At 38.5% G+C, this 15,213-nt stretch overlaps 1 protein-coding gene across 1 annotated transcript; it reads left to right on the top strand.

Annotated features, from left to right (window-relative positions):
- The first annotated feature begins 720 nt into the window (after positions 1 to 720).
- LOC118858784 (barrier-to-autointegration factor-like) lies at positions 721 to 990 on the top strand. The gene has a single exon (XM_036769410.1). The coding sequence runs from the start codon at positions 721 to 723 to the stop codon at positions 988 to 990; it is 270 nt and encodes an 89-aa protein (XP_036625305.1).
- The last annotated feature ends 14,223 nt before the right edge of the window (positions 991 to 15,213 follow it).

Genomic DNA, 15,213 nt, shown 5'->3' with positions numbered 1-15,213 from the left:
TTCTATGGTGCTTTAAGACTAAAAAAATTCTTTCCTTATAACAAAGTGGTGCAGTGGATAGAATGCTGGGCCTGGAATCCGGAAGACTCATCTTCCTGAGTTCAAATCTGGCCTCAGATACTTACTAGCTGTGTGACTCTGGGCAAGTTACTTAACCCTGTTTGCCTCAGTTTCCTGATCTGTAAAATGAGTTGGAGAAGGAAATGGCAAACCACTTTAGTATCTTTGTCAAGAAAACCCCGAATGGGGTCACAAAGAGTTGAGGACAACTGAAAATCAACTGAACAACAAAACAACTTCCTTATAATAATTACATGATTTAATAGTGTAAATGTAATTGTGTCTACTTTACACATGAGAAAACTGTAGCTCCAGAGACTGAGTGACTTACTTGCCCTGAGTCACACAGCTAGGTCTGTCTGATTATGAGACCAGTGATCTTTTCATTACACCATAGCTGGAAGTGACCAAGCTAGACAGTATTTCTGGAGCTACAGTCATCTCAGTGGTTATTTTTTTCATACCAACTTTCTGCTGATGTTATGTTTCCAAATCACAAGACACTGTTGTGAAGCATGAAATTATCATCATCCCAAAGTTTAAACAATCAATTAACAAGCATTTATTAAATGCTCACTACGTACCAAGCACAAAGACAAAAGTAGAATATTCCTCGACATGAAGAAGTTTATATTCTGAGCCGGTCTGCGGTAAGGAGCCATGACGACCTCCCAGAAACACCGGGACTTTGTGGCCGAGTCCATGGGGGAGAAGCCCGTGGGGAGCCTGGCTGGCACTGGGGAAGTGCTGGGCAAGAAGCTCGAGGACAAGGGCTTCGACAAGGCCTATGTGGTTCTGGGCCAGTTCCTGGTGCTGAAAAAAGACAAAGACCTGTTCCGAGAGTGGCTCAAAGACACGTGCGGGGCCAACGCCAAGCAGTCCTGGGATTGCTTCGGCTGCCTGCAGGAGTGGTGCAATGCCTTCTTGTGAGCCAGTCGCCCTGCCGTGGGCCTTCACACCCAGCACCCCCAGTGGGAATCCTGCCCCTCCCTCCCCTCCCACCTCCCACAAAAGGAAAGATTTTTGCTGCCGACCCCACCCCAGACCCCTTCCCTTCTCCACCATCATTTCGACTCGAGCCTCCTTTCCACACCTCACCATGCCTCCCCTCCGTAAATTTCAGTGGCGATAGTTACTAGCTTTCCTGGGTGGGTCTTGGAGTGGCTTCCGCACCCTGTAAGCCCCCACTTTTGATCTCTTTTATGTCATTTGGATAACTTTGGCAGAAGGACATTCACTGCCATTGTAAAGAGCTTTTTAAAACGAATAAAATCAACCAAAAACCAATAAAGGCAAATAGAAGCACTCCTAAAAAAAGCTGAGATAGTCTTTACTTTTATTACTGCCTAGCACACTGCATGATAAAGAAGTAATGTTTGCTGACTGAATAAATGAAATATTTATAGTAGCCCATGTTTATACATAATATCTCTGTCTTCAAAAGGCCCTTTCCATGCCTTCTCACATTTGATTGAGAAGCAGCATGGTGCATGGGGGCAAGATTGCTTTAGAGTCAGAGAACTCAGGTTTGAATTCCTGCTCTGCTACTGCCTATATACCTGTGTGACTTTAGACCATTCACTTTTTCTTGGAACTTAAATTTCCTCAGCTGTAAAGGGGGATGGACCAGATTGCCTCAAAGAGATCTCTAAATCCATGGTAAAAATAAGCCTGTGAGTTCATTCATTTGGTTATTAATATTTCCATTTTATTTATGAGGAAAATGAAACAGAGGTATGACTTTCTCTTTGTCACATAGCTGGGACCGCAATCGAGGTCTGCAGCCTCCTTTCTACGATGCCATGCAAAGATATTTCTATGTCAAGGGAGTATGTGAACGCTCAGATATGTAGGCTGCAAGAGGGTTCAGTCAGGTGACATCCGTCAGCAGGGAGGTTTCCTAGCCGAGGTGAAATTAGAATTGGTAGGATATGGAGGAGGACTGTTGCAGATGGAGGAGCCTACTCAGCTGATTCTGCCCACAATCAAATCAATTGTTGAAATTATATAGGGAAGAAATCTGAATGACTAAGTGCTTTGGTTTACCTGTGCAGCAGTAATGACTGCTATGCTGAGACAATGAGCAGGCAGGCAGGTGTCAATCACTATTATGTGCAGCTGAGTGGTAGAGTGGATAGAGCCTTGAGTCAGAAAGACTTGAGTTCAAATTTGGCTCTAGATACTTGCACAATGTGTGACCATGGCTTCTTTCTTGTGGTTTCTCCCATTGGTTCTAGTTCTAGAACAACATGACATGTGAAAATATGTTAGATATGAATGTATATGTAGAGCCTGTATCAGGTTGCACACTGTCTTGGGGTGGGTGGAGGGGAGGAATGGGGAGAAAATTTGGAACTCAAAATCTTATGGAAGTGAATGGTGAAAACTAAAAATAAATAAATTAATTTTTAAAAATAAAAAACAAATAAAAAAAGATGTGTTACCCTGGACAAGTCACTCTGCCTCAGTTTCTTCAAATGTAAAATAGGTATAATAATAGCACTGACTCTCAGGGTTGGTGTGAGGATCAAATGAGATAATGTTTGTAAAGTTCCTGGCACTGAACAAGTCCTTAATACTTTCTTACTTCTTTCCTACTCACCCTTAACTTTTTTTGGTCCAAGAAGCTCTTCCCCTTCGATGTCAATTTTTCTGTAGACACTCCCATTGCTATTCCCCTCTGACAAGTGCCATTCCTTTCAAACCAGGCCTGGGAAAATAGCAGATCTATGCCTCAGTGCCAGCCCAGCTGGGCATTGCTGAGACCCATTAAAAATCTTCTCCCTGCCCTGGGAAGTTACAAAAAGGAATCAATAATTCTTTCTTTGATTCTGAACCCTAGACAGAAGTCACTCGGACAAAATATTACAATTTAAAATCTGTCTTTCTCTCCTCCCAGGTAATGCCCAATCACCCTCTTCATGCTGCAAGTAAAACATAATTTATACAGTTAAGTAGTTCAAGAGGTTAATGGTTTTTTGTCATACTTTCCCAACTTAAGAGAAAAAATAAAGTCATAAGGGACAAAAAGACTTTTAAGATACAGGGTAGTCTCCAGAGTCAGGGGGAAGACATCAGGATCATATTTTTTCTCATAAGAGAAGTAAGGAAAGAGAAGAAAGGAAATGAAGGATCGCCATCTTGAATCTCTAGCCTGGATGGGTTTCAGCAGCACAACATCATTAACATACCCCATGCCTGGTTCACTCACACCCCCTTTAATCTAAAGTTTGATGAACCTCAAGGCTGAAGGTTCTTTTACTATTTCCATGGTGACTGTATCCCTGTGGCTCCCACTTCTTGCAGTGCTCTTGCTTCCTCCTCCAGCAAATCTAAAGAATTGGAGAGGCTAGCTTTTTTTTTTAATTTTTTTTTGAGGCTAGCTTTTGAGTCTGTGTCAGTTGCTCTGCTAGTACCAAGGTCAGAGCAAAACTCCCTAGGGGAATTGAGGAAGTGTATACTAGGAGATTACTGCCTGAAATCACCAAGCATCCATCTCTAGTACCTGGCTCTGTTTGGCAATGCCTGGAGAAGGTGTAGCTAAGACAGCACTACATTTATCTCAATCGCCTTCACGTCTTGGCATCAAGTAGCTATAGGGTCATGAATGCTGACATAAACTCAGAAGTAAATCTAAACACAAAATGTGGTCCAATGGAAGGAAACTTGGATTTGAAATCAGAGGACAAGAGTCTGGCTCAGATACTTTCTAGCTGTGTGATTTTAGGCTCTCTCAGTCTGAATTTCCTCATCTGTAAACCAGAAATAATTCTTGCCTTGCCCTCCTTACAGGATTATTGTATGGTTCATCTTCATAAATACGAGATGGAAGACAGTTAGCCAGCAATTCTGAAAAAAAACCAGTAGTTTTAATGGACTGTGAGTTTAATGTGAGTTAGCAGTGCAATGTAGCAGGCAAGAAAACCAATGCAATCTTTGACTTTTTAAGGAGGGGAATAACTTCCAGGAGAATGGAGGTGATAATTCCCTTCTTTTCTGACCTTATCATCTGGAAGATCATATTTAAATCTTTGCACACAAGGTGAAGAAAGATTTTGCCTTCCTCTGCACCCTCTCCATTTTATCCATCAAGACGGTGAAAGTCATGAGTTCATGTCATATGAAGATCATTTGGAGAAATTGGGCACATTTTTATCCTGGAGAAAAGGAGGGTTAAGAAAGACCATTTGAAGGGCTTTCACGGAAGAAAGATAAGACTTGCTTTGTTTGGCCCCAGTTGGAAGAATCTGGAGCAATGGATCAAAGTTTCAAAGAAACCACTTTAGGCTTGATGTTAGGAAATATGTCCTAACAATTAGGGTTGTTACCAAAGTGGAATGGATTTCCACAAGAGTTTGTTGGATTCCCACTCTGAGCAGACTTTAGGAAACCATTTGTAAGAATGTTTGTCAGAGCAGGTATTCCTTTCATATATGGCTTAGATTAGATAGTCACTAATGTCATGTTCAGCTTTAAAATTCTGTGATTCCATTAAAATGTAAAATGTTATATTAATTTGAATTATTATTATTGTGGATGTGTGTGTACATATATACACATATACATAGAGGGGGCAGCTGGGTGGTACCAAACCCAAAGTCAGGAATATTTATCTTTCTGAGTTCAAATTTGGCTTCAGACGCTTTACTAGCTATGTGACCTGAGCAAATCACTTAATTCTGTTTGCCTTCATTTCCTCATCTGTAAAATGAGCTGGAGAAAGAATAACAAACCACTCCAGTATCTTTGCCAAGACAACCCCAAATGAGTCATAAAGAGTTGCACACAACTGAAAAATGAATGAACAACATGTACATAGAAAGAAATTACATATAGATATAGGTATCAATAAATACACGATCACCACAGATATATAGCACATCCATAGAAACAAACGATATCTGCTTTGAAAGCTACATGGAATGATAAATAAAGCTCTGGAACTAGTCAGGAAAACCTGAGTTCAAATACTACCATGGACACTGACTAGATGTGGCCCATGATTGACCTCTATCTGCCTCAGTTTCCTTACATATAAAGTGGTGATAATAATAGCACCTGTTTTCCAAGGGTGTTGTCAGGACAAAATGTGATATTTATAAAGCATTTTTCAAACCTTAAAATGCTATGTAAATGCTAGCTCCTCTGGTTATTATTGTTATAAGGAAATAAGTATTCATACCAAAACACATACTTCTACAATCAGGATGGCCAAATGATCTAAGGAGTTGTATTCTGGTCTCTGTGGCCATTAGAGGTAAAGAATCACAGAACCTTGAAGCCATCTAGTCTAACCTGAATAAGAATTCCCTCTACACCTGCCCGGAGAGAGGACCTCCTATCTCTCAAGGCAGTTCAGGTCAGTTTGGGGTAGCTCAGCTTCTCAGGAATTTTTCCTTAAATTAAATCTAAATTTTCCTCTTTGCAACATTTACCCATTGCTTCTGGTTCTGTCCTTTGGGACCAAGCAGAACAGTTCTCATCATTCACCCATAAGAAATGCCTCCAGATTCTTAAATACAGCTATCATGTCCTCCAGGCTAACATCTCCAGTTCCTTCAATTAATTCTCATATATCATTAATTCGAGGCTATTCACTACACTGGTTGCCTTCTTCCAGCTTTTCAGTGTCCTTTATAAAATATGATATCTATAATGACAATAATGATGGTTGATGATGATGATAGCAAGTATTTAGGTAGCCCTTTGAGGTTTGCAAGGTACTTTACATATAACAATTCTTTTGATTCTCACAAAACTCTGGGAAACAGGTGTTCCTATTTTCCCCATTTTTTTTTTACAAATGAGGAAATTGAAGCATGAAAAGGTTAAGTGACTTGTGCAGGGTCACACAGCTAAGAAGTCTCTGAGGCAGAATTTGAATTCAGGTCTTCCTGACTCCAAGCCCTGGGCTCTATCGATTGAGCCACTTGGCTTTCCAATGCAATTTTCCAAATATGGTCTGACAAGGGCAAAGCATAGCAGTACTATCATTTCTCAAGTCCTGACCATCTCTCTTAATAAAGCCTAACAATGCGGCTTGGCATTCAAAGCCTTTCATGACCCAGTCTCCCTCCTCCCTCTACCTTTTTAGTCTTTGTACATCTTATATTTCACACCTTCCCCTAAGTATTCTGCAAGCCACTGACACTGGCTGCTTTGCTATGGTATGTGTAAGACATTCCATTTCCCAACTCAGCCCATTTTCACTGGCTATCCTTCCCCTTCCCCCATACTTGGAGTGCTCTCTCTCCTCATCTCTCCTTGATTTCCTGGGCTTTCTCTAAGACTCAGCTCAAACCTCACCTTCTATAGGAAGTTCTTCCCAATCTCCCTTATTTCTAGTGCCCCCCTCTGTTTATTACTTCCACTTCATCCTTTGTACAGATTGTGCATAATTTGTTGCATGTCATGTCTCACATTAGATAGTGAGCTCCTAGAGGGCAGGCATTTGTTTTTGCCTTTCTTTGTATCTTCATGGCTTAGCACAGTGCATGGTATACAGCAAGCACTTAATAAATGTTTATTGACTGACTGACATTAATCTTCCTTATTCCATATTACATCATTAATACATATTAACTTTCAGGTCATTCCTTCCCCCAAAAAATACTTTTTTATTTTTCTTTTTTTCGTGGCCATACCTAATTTTTAATTTTTTAATGGCATTTTGTATTTCCAATTATATGTAAAGAAAATTTTATACATTCCTTTTAACAAAATTTTGAGTTCCACATTTTTCCCTTCCTCCTTCCCCTCCTCTCTTCTTAAAATGGTAAGCAATTTTGTGTAGGTTATATATGTACAATCAAAAACATACTTTTTTTGTAGGAACTATTATCTAGCCAAGCTTCTCCCATCCTCATGGAGCGGATTTATTTTTATTAAAAATCAAAATTTAAAGCTTTACATTTTTCATTGTTAAATTTAATTTTCTTAGCTTCAGCCCAGCATTCTATTCTACCAAGATCTTTGGAGATCTTAATTCTGTTGCCTGACATACAACAAATATCTTAGTTTTGTTACCTGCCTGTTTGATAAATACTATACCTGTGCCTTTGTGGGGCTCATCGATAAAAATGTAGGATTGTGCAGAGACTGTACAGATCCCTGAGGCATTCAATTAGAGACTTCCTGTTCAGCTGACCTCAAACCATCACTGATAACTCTGAGTCCAGGCATTCAAGCAGTTGACCGCACTATTGGTTAGCTCATATCCTTCCATCTATTTCACAAGAATAGCACAAGAGACTTTCTCAAATACTTCAGTAGAATCTAGGTAACAGCATCATTAGCATTCCCCTGTCCTACATGCCTTATAAGGCTGTAAAAAAAAAGGAAATAAGTTTTGTCCATTGTGACCTGGTTTTTTTACCCTTTCCTTTTACTGACCATTGTCTTATCAGACATTCTAACATTTAGCCAGAAATAAAATCCAACCTCACTAGTCTACAATTTTGAGACTTTGTTTTCTTCCTTTAAAAAAAGAAATCAAAAGAATATTTATCCTTTCCTAGTCCTGTGTGCATACAAATAGGCAAAATATGGGTAATAAAAAAGGTGAACTAGGAATCCTAAGCAAGGAGGCAAATTTGATCTAATTACTTCAAAAATTTTACATTAGATGGCAGCTGGAAAGCAGGGACTTGCTTAAGCTCTCCCCAAATCCCTCCAAACACCAAAAAAAAAATGGCTCTGAACAAATTCTAGAGCTGTGGAACCCACAAAATAGCAGAGGGAAACAGGTCTCCAGCCCAGGAGAGCCTGGATGGTAGCTGGGAAGGGTCTATCACACAGTGCTGAGAGCGGAGCGCAGCCCAGCATGGGCCATGCCAGGATAGACCAGACCAGGAGTCAGCTGGCCAGAACAGGCCTTAGGGCCATGAATCATTGAGTTGTGGCAGTTACCAGACTTCTCAACCCACAAACATCAAAGAGCAGGTTAATGGGAAACTGTGGGATCAAGGTGAGAGGGGTCTGGCTCCATCCCTGGAGGTGGCAGAGGTGGTGGCTGGCAGTGGTAGCAGCAGGAAGCTCCTGAGGTCCGGTGTCAGCTGCTTCCCAAGTCCCTGGCTCACACAGTGGGAGGAATCTAGCAGCAGATCAGAGCAAGAGTGCAAGGAGTACTTTGTGGGCACAGAAGCAGTTTCTCTTGCTGTGCCCTGCTTGGATCTGGATTGCAGTCCTGGTTGGCAGTTCTTGGGGGAGGAGGAGCACTGCTGTGACAGAGCCTGGGGTGACAGTGGAGTAGAAGTAGATCTGAAAACAACAGCGCTTGGACCCTAAAGCTTGAGACAAAATACTCTCTACTCTACGAGCAGTCATATCCTGACAAAAAGCTCAAGTGTCAAGTAGTTGGCTGGGAACATGAACAGGCAGCAAAAATGGTCTCAGACTCAGACTCAGATGTTAATGACCAAGAATTTTCAAGTAGATTTTACTTCCATAGTCTTTAGAAAAGCAAGTGGGAGCAAAGCACTGAACCATGATGCACAAATCTCCACTAGAAATAAGTGCTCATACAATGTTAAAGACTCATTTGGGAAAATATTCACTTAACTGCTAAGAGTGACCATTAGTTGTAAGATGGTGGAGAAGGTTCTCTATAAATAGAACCATTATGGAAATGTGGATAGTATGTCATGATTTAAATGTATTAGAATATATGTGATGATAACTAGATTGACAAAAGTTTTTCTTACTGTCAGCTTTTCTATTTCTGCATATGGTACCACCTTCCTGTCAAAGAGCTAAGTTCCTAACCACAGAGGCATCTTGAACCTTTCCTTCTCTCTCACCATGCCCGCAGTCCAATCAGCTACCAAATCTTATCTCACAATCTATCTCTTCCTTTCTATTGGCTCACCAATGTCTTAGACCAAGATTGCTTTAACTTTTACCTAGACTCTCATGGCCTCCTAATTGGTCTCTTTGCCTCCAGTCTCTTCCCCTTCCCAATCTTTTCTTTTACATAGTTTTTTTTTCCTAACTGAAAGATATGAAAATGTCTCTCCCCCTTACTCAAAAGCCTTGGTTAGCTCCCTAATACCTATAGAATAAAATAAAAATTCTATAGCCCAATACCAATGGGTTTCTATAAGTCTGATGGTAGCCTACATTAAAAAAGCCTACCTTTATTTCAGACCACTCCTCTTCATAGACATCACTATGCAGCTGAACAGGACTACTGGCTGTTCTCTGATTGCATCCCACCTTCTCCCACCTCTGTGTCTAAGGTGCAATCCCTTCTCAGCTCTATCTGTCGAAATACTCTTCCTTCAAGGTTCAAGCTCATTTGCCTTCTCTTACAATAAACTTTCCCTCATCCTAGCTTAAAGTCATCTCTCTCTCTCTCTCTCTCTCTCTCTCTCTCTCTCTCTCTCTCTCTCTCTCTCTCTCTTTCTCTCTCTCTCCCTCTCTCTTTTCTTAGACCATTTTAATTGAATCTCCAGTTTTTCCATTGTCACATTATACCTCACATTCTACCTCTTTAAAGACATATTTCACTTCCCCTCATGGATTATAAGAGCAAGGATGGTGTTGTTTTTCCTCTTTGTAGCTAAAGAACCTAGCACACTGGCTTGCTCCTAGCAGATATTTATTTTTGTCTTTTCAAATAAAGTTTTTATTGATTTTTTCACAACAAAAAAGTTTACTTTATTTTAAAAAATGAATAGATAAATAGTATGGGAGCAGAGTAGCAATGTCTATAAAGATCTATCCATAGAAGAAAAAACCAGGAGCCAGAGTGGAAATTATTTTGGTGAGGTTAAGTGGAAGCAGAAACGGTTCGCCATCTTTTCAAAAGTATTTGCAATGGTTCCTCAGGTACATTGGCCTAATCTTTCAGGACTTGAGACTGAAGAGGACACAATTCATTTTAGAATAGAGAGCTGAACTCATCAAAGGTTGTTAATCATTCTCTCATGATCCCCAAAGAATCCTAGGAATCAATTCTCTATTAGCCATTTTTGTTTTGTTTTTCTCAAAACTAATAAAATTTTCCATGGCAGAGAACATAAAATGAAAGTAAAAGTTGAGGAGCTCTGCCATTTCTCTGTCATCTGTCATCATCCGAACCACCCTAGTCATCAGTCATTTTCCTTCTTGGACTCTAATCTTTTCCCTAATATAACCATGACAACAACAAAATGTCCTTAGCTTTGCTCACTAACTTCAGCTCATTCTGGACTTTAATGGTCTTGACACTATTCATCCAGACTTATGTCACCCTTCCATATTTATCCTTCATTACCCACCATTGCTTTCATTTTCTGTACATGTCTTCTTAAAGTCAGTGAGTTGATTAAGTTTTCTGTGCATCCACAATGATCTTAGATAATTCCCTTTTTTCCTCTTCATCTGAATTGTTTCTCTTTTTTATTAAGAATTTAATTATTCCAAGTCATTCCCTAATTGACAAATGGTCAAAGGATATGGACAGTCAGTTTCCAGGAGAAATCAAAGCTATCTATAGTCATGAAAAAAAAAATGTTTGCAATCTACTGATTAGAGAAATGTACATTAAAACAACTCTGAGGTACCACCTTACACCTATCAGACTGGCTAATATGACAGATAAGGGTAAATAACAAATGTTGGAAGAGATGTGGAAAAATTGGGACACTGATGCACCACTGGTGGACTTGTAAACTGATCCAACCATTCTAGAGAGCAATTTGGAACTATGCCCAACGGGCTATAAGACTGTGCATATCCTTTGACCCAGCAATGCCACTACTAGGTCTATATCCCAAAGAAATAAAAAAATGAAAAGGACCTATATGCATGAAAATATTTCTAGCAGTGCTTTGTGTGGTAGCAAAGAATTGGAAATTGAAGCAATGCCCATCTTTTGGGGAATGACTGAACAAGTTGTGGTATGTTATTGTGATAAAAACACTGTTGTGCTATAAGAAATGACAAGCAGGAGAGTTTCAGAAAAACTTGGAAAGATGTATATAAACTGATGCAAAGTGAAGTGAGCAGAACCAGGAAAACTTTGTACATAGTAACACTAATAACATATAATGATCAACTATGAGTGACTTAGCTATTCTCAGCAATACAATGATCCAAGATGATTCCAAAGGACTCATGAAGAAAATTGCTATCCATCTCCAGAAAAAATACTAATGGAGTCTGAAAGCAAATCAAAGCACACTTTTTTTACTTTATTTTTGTTGGGTTTTTTTGTTTGTTGTTGGTCTGTATTTTCTTTTGCCATGTGGCTAATATGGAAATCTATTTTGCATGACTGCACACATATAATCTTTATCAAATTGCTTACCTTCTCAGGGAGGGAGTAAGGGAAAGAGGAAAGGACAGATTTTGGAACTAAAAATTTTAAAGAATGGATGTTAAAAATTATTTTATGTGTAATTAAAAAATAAATATTAACTGTTTTAAAAAGAATTTAATTCTTGAGAGTGCATCATCCTTTCTTATTTGGCTTTCACCTATAGAATTTTAATTCATGTTTAAGAATTCTTATCAACTTAGTCACCAATAATGGATTTAGAAGACTCATGATAAGCTTGCTTCCCATTTCTTGGCAGAGAGGTGATAGACCTGAGGTGTAGAATAAGACATGTTTTCAAAGAAGGCCAGTGTGCAAGCTTGTTTTGTTTAACTGTAGTTGGGGAGGTGGTTTTTTTGGATGAGGGAGAGCTGGGGTAGAAATGGGGGTAGTAATAGTAAAACAAAAAAAAAATCATCAACAAAACTTTTTTTAAAAAATGAAGAGAACAGAAGGAAGTTCAGAAGAGGACATAGACAACCAAGGCAATAGAGAAGCTACTGTGTTCGATTTAAAATATATTTAACTAAAAATAGAAAAGCTATACATAATATTCATGATGTCGTATAAAATCCCTTTTTTCAGTTCTTTGCATTGAAAAGTTTATGTTTGTTGTCTATCAAATTTAGAATAATAAAAAGAATATTTTAAAAATTAGTACATGAAATTCTCTATTTCCTTTGAACTTTCAGAAATCTATTCTCCCAGAATTTAGGGTGTGTGTCAAATTGCACCTAGCTTTCTTCTCCTATATCACGAATTCTAAAATGGAAGAGTCCTTCGCCTCCCCAGCAAGGTTCCAGTTATTTCCACTGCAGAAAAGAGTTTTTCCTTGTTGTTGAAAATTAGATCCAAAATGTAAGTTGCTCTTTTGTCAGTCCTTTAATTTTTGGTAGAATGAAGTTGTCATTAAGGAAAATCAAGAAATTATTACCTACTCTGTTTTGAGTAGAGTGATAGCTCCAGCAAATAAGGAGAGAAGTGAAGCCCTCTAACCCTAGTATATCATCTTTAGTGCCAGACTAACATCTATTTCCTGAACCCCTCTTTCTATCCAAGAGATCTGTACTAGGTCCCAATGATAATATCCTTTCTGTTTCTGCTTCCATTGAGCTTCACCAAATGCATTCTGCCTTGCTTCCCCACTCTGGGTCCTGGTTTTCTTTATAGGAATATATCTTTTTTTACAGACAACACTATCCTCAACCTTTTACCTAGTCATTTCCTTTTGAATAAAGTATACCTCTAGAGACAGGAGGCCAAATTTGCCTCCTTGTCTTAGGATTCCTAGTTCACCTTCCTCATTACCCATGTTTGTCCATTTGTTTACAGAGAGATGAGGCCATGGGTTTTATTGCTGGCTCCTTTTGAAGATTTTGTTTCTCAGAAATTTCAGAACATTTCTATTGATACATTCTAGCTCTCTGCTATCTATCTTGATAACTAGATATAGGCAGTTTTCTCTCTTTCCCTTCCCCACCTTTTTTTTTCCATTTAAAGCTTTTTTCATTAGATTTACAAGACTCCAGCAAATACATTCTTAGATGACCTTGTTAAATATATTCTCTCCCTGGTCAGGATCCTGCCATTCTTATATTTTAAGTCAAGGGCTGGGGCCAGGAAATCAAATCTCGATCTCAGGCACCATTTAAAAATACATATTGTTACTTCTTTTTATATTGCTTTCACTTCTGAATGATATTGCCACCCAAAAAACCTTTTCTTGTAACAATGCAGTAAAGCCAAATAAAGCAAACCCACACATTAGCCATGTCTGATGGTTTGGAATCGTGGCTCATTCCATACCTGTTTTCCAAAAAGGGAGGGAGTCATGTTTAATCATAATCATCCCTCTAGAGTGCAAGATCCATCTAATACCACCTTGTCAATCAGCTATTCTCTTCCCCAATATTTTTTATCCTGAAGTCCATACCTCCAATTGGTAACAATAATAAAAACAGCACCTGTGCACCTTCACTTTCTTCCCCATGACTCTGTAGTCTTTAGTAATGTTTTCTTGATTTCTTCTGGAAGTATCATTTGTGACTAAATGAAGTACCAGAGGTGGAGAGTAGTCATATGGTTTGATAGGTCATGGGAGGTCCTCCAATACATCTTGTATCATCCCCCTGCAAAACATCAGACCACTGTATTGTTGTTTTCAGTTCTACATCTTTGGTACACCTTATCTGGGGAGTCACTAAACACCACTACTTGTCTCTTCTTAATCTGAGCCTTATAAGATGGTATCTCATCTGACAGCACCTGGGTATCAATATCAGCATGGCTTGGAGGATAGCAGCTGCTTCCTACTCAGACTGCCCAGCTTTCTCATTAGGGAGAGCCTCATATATGAGCCTTAGTCATACTTTCAGCAGTTTTTTTAAGGTGGCACAAGGAAGAGCAACTATGCCTTTGAACAAAACATCTTATCTCTACTAGCAGTGAGAGAACACTGGACTGGATGATCTTATAAAATGGGTTTGGGTTTCTTTTTGTGTTCAGTGATAGCAAGTATTTTACAAAGGGCAAATAGGTGTCAATAAAATACTAGACCTCATCTGAAGTTCTACTTCTGGGACTAGCTGTGTGACATTGGAAACTTCATTTATTTTCCCTCAGCTTCAACTTCTTCACCTTTGAAATGTGGATAATAAAGGCATTTATCTTGCTGGGTTGTTCAGAGGATCAAATAAGATAACATATGTAAAGCATTTTGCAACTCTTAAACTGCTATATAAATGCTAGCTATTATTATAATACCATTAGATACACATACAAATTTAAAATTAGGTGTCTTGCCTAAGTCAGAGGTGGTTTACAATGATTAGACAAATTAACGAGTGGAGAGCCCTGTCTTGGGTAGAGAAAATGAATATAAATTAAGAGAGGAAGTATAAACCCCAGAACCAGGCTAGGGTGATAACCAGTATAGTCATGGAATATCTAAGTCAAAATCTATTAAAGATGTAAAATCCTTGACAGTAGGAATTGTTTCATTCTTTGTAATTGTATCCCCAGTGCCTGGTGTAATATACATCCATAGATACATACATAAACAATATGTACATATATATATGTGTGTGTGTGTGTGTGTGTGTGTGTATGTGTGTGTGTGTGTGTGTATGTATATGAGCCACTTAACAAACAAATGTTGCTTAATTGATTGGTGGCTGAGACATTTGAGGAAACTTTTCTGAATATGGATTTATAAGTGAATTCTATCAAACATTAAAAGAACAATTAATTCTAATACATAAATTGTTTGCAACAAAAAGAAAAGAAGTGCCCTTCCAATCTCTTGATACCTAAACTAGGGAGAGATGAAGCAAAAAAGAAAACTACAGACCAATATCTATAATAAACATTGATACAAAACTTTTAAATAAGATATTAGCAAGTAGACCATAGCAAAAAAAATTTATTATGTACTATGACTAGACTGGGTTTACACTAAAAATGCAAAGTTAGTTCAACATAAGAAAGATTATAAATATAATGAACCATGTGAATAATATAAATAATAAAAACTATATGATTTATCAAGTACTGAAAAGGTTTTTGCCAAAACCCAACACTCATTCCTACTTTTTTAAATCCTTTAGAAATCATGGAAATAAATGGACCTTTCCTCAATATAATAAACAGCAATTGTCTAAATCCAAGAGTGAACATTATATGTCATGGGGAAAAGTTAGGGACCTTTTTAGTACTATCAGAAGTAAAGCAAGAATGCCCATTATTATCATCAACATTTGACATAGTGCTAAAAATGCTAGTGATAGCAAAATAAACAAAGAAAAAAGAACGGAAGGAAGGGGGGAAGGAGGAAAGAAAGAAAGAAAGAAAGAAAG

Source organism: Trichosurus vulpecula, chromosome 7, assembly GCF_011100635.1.
Source record: "Trichosurus vulpecula isolate mTriVul1 chromosome 7, mTriVul1.pri, whole genome shotgun sequence".
Lineage (NCBI taxonomy): Eukaryota > Metazoa > Chordata > Mammalia > Diprotodontia > Phalangeridae > Trichosurus > Trichosurus vulpecula.
The sequence above is the reverse complement of the archived record's forward strand: the minus strand, read 5'-3'. Positions and strand labels throughout refer to the sequence as shown.

Coding starts and splice junctions, on each gene's coding strand:
- LOC118858784 (XM_036769410.1), top strand. CDS start 721: ATGACGACCTCCCAGAAACACCGGGACTTTGTGGCCGAGTCCATGGGG.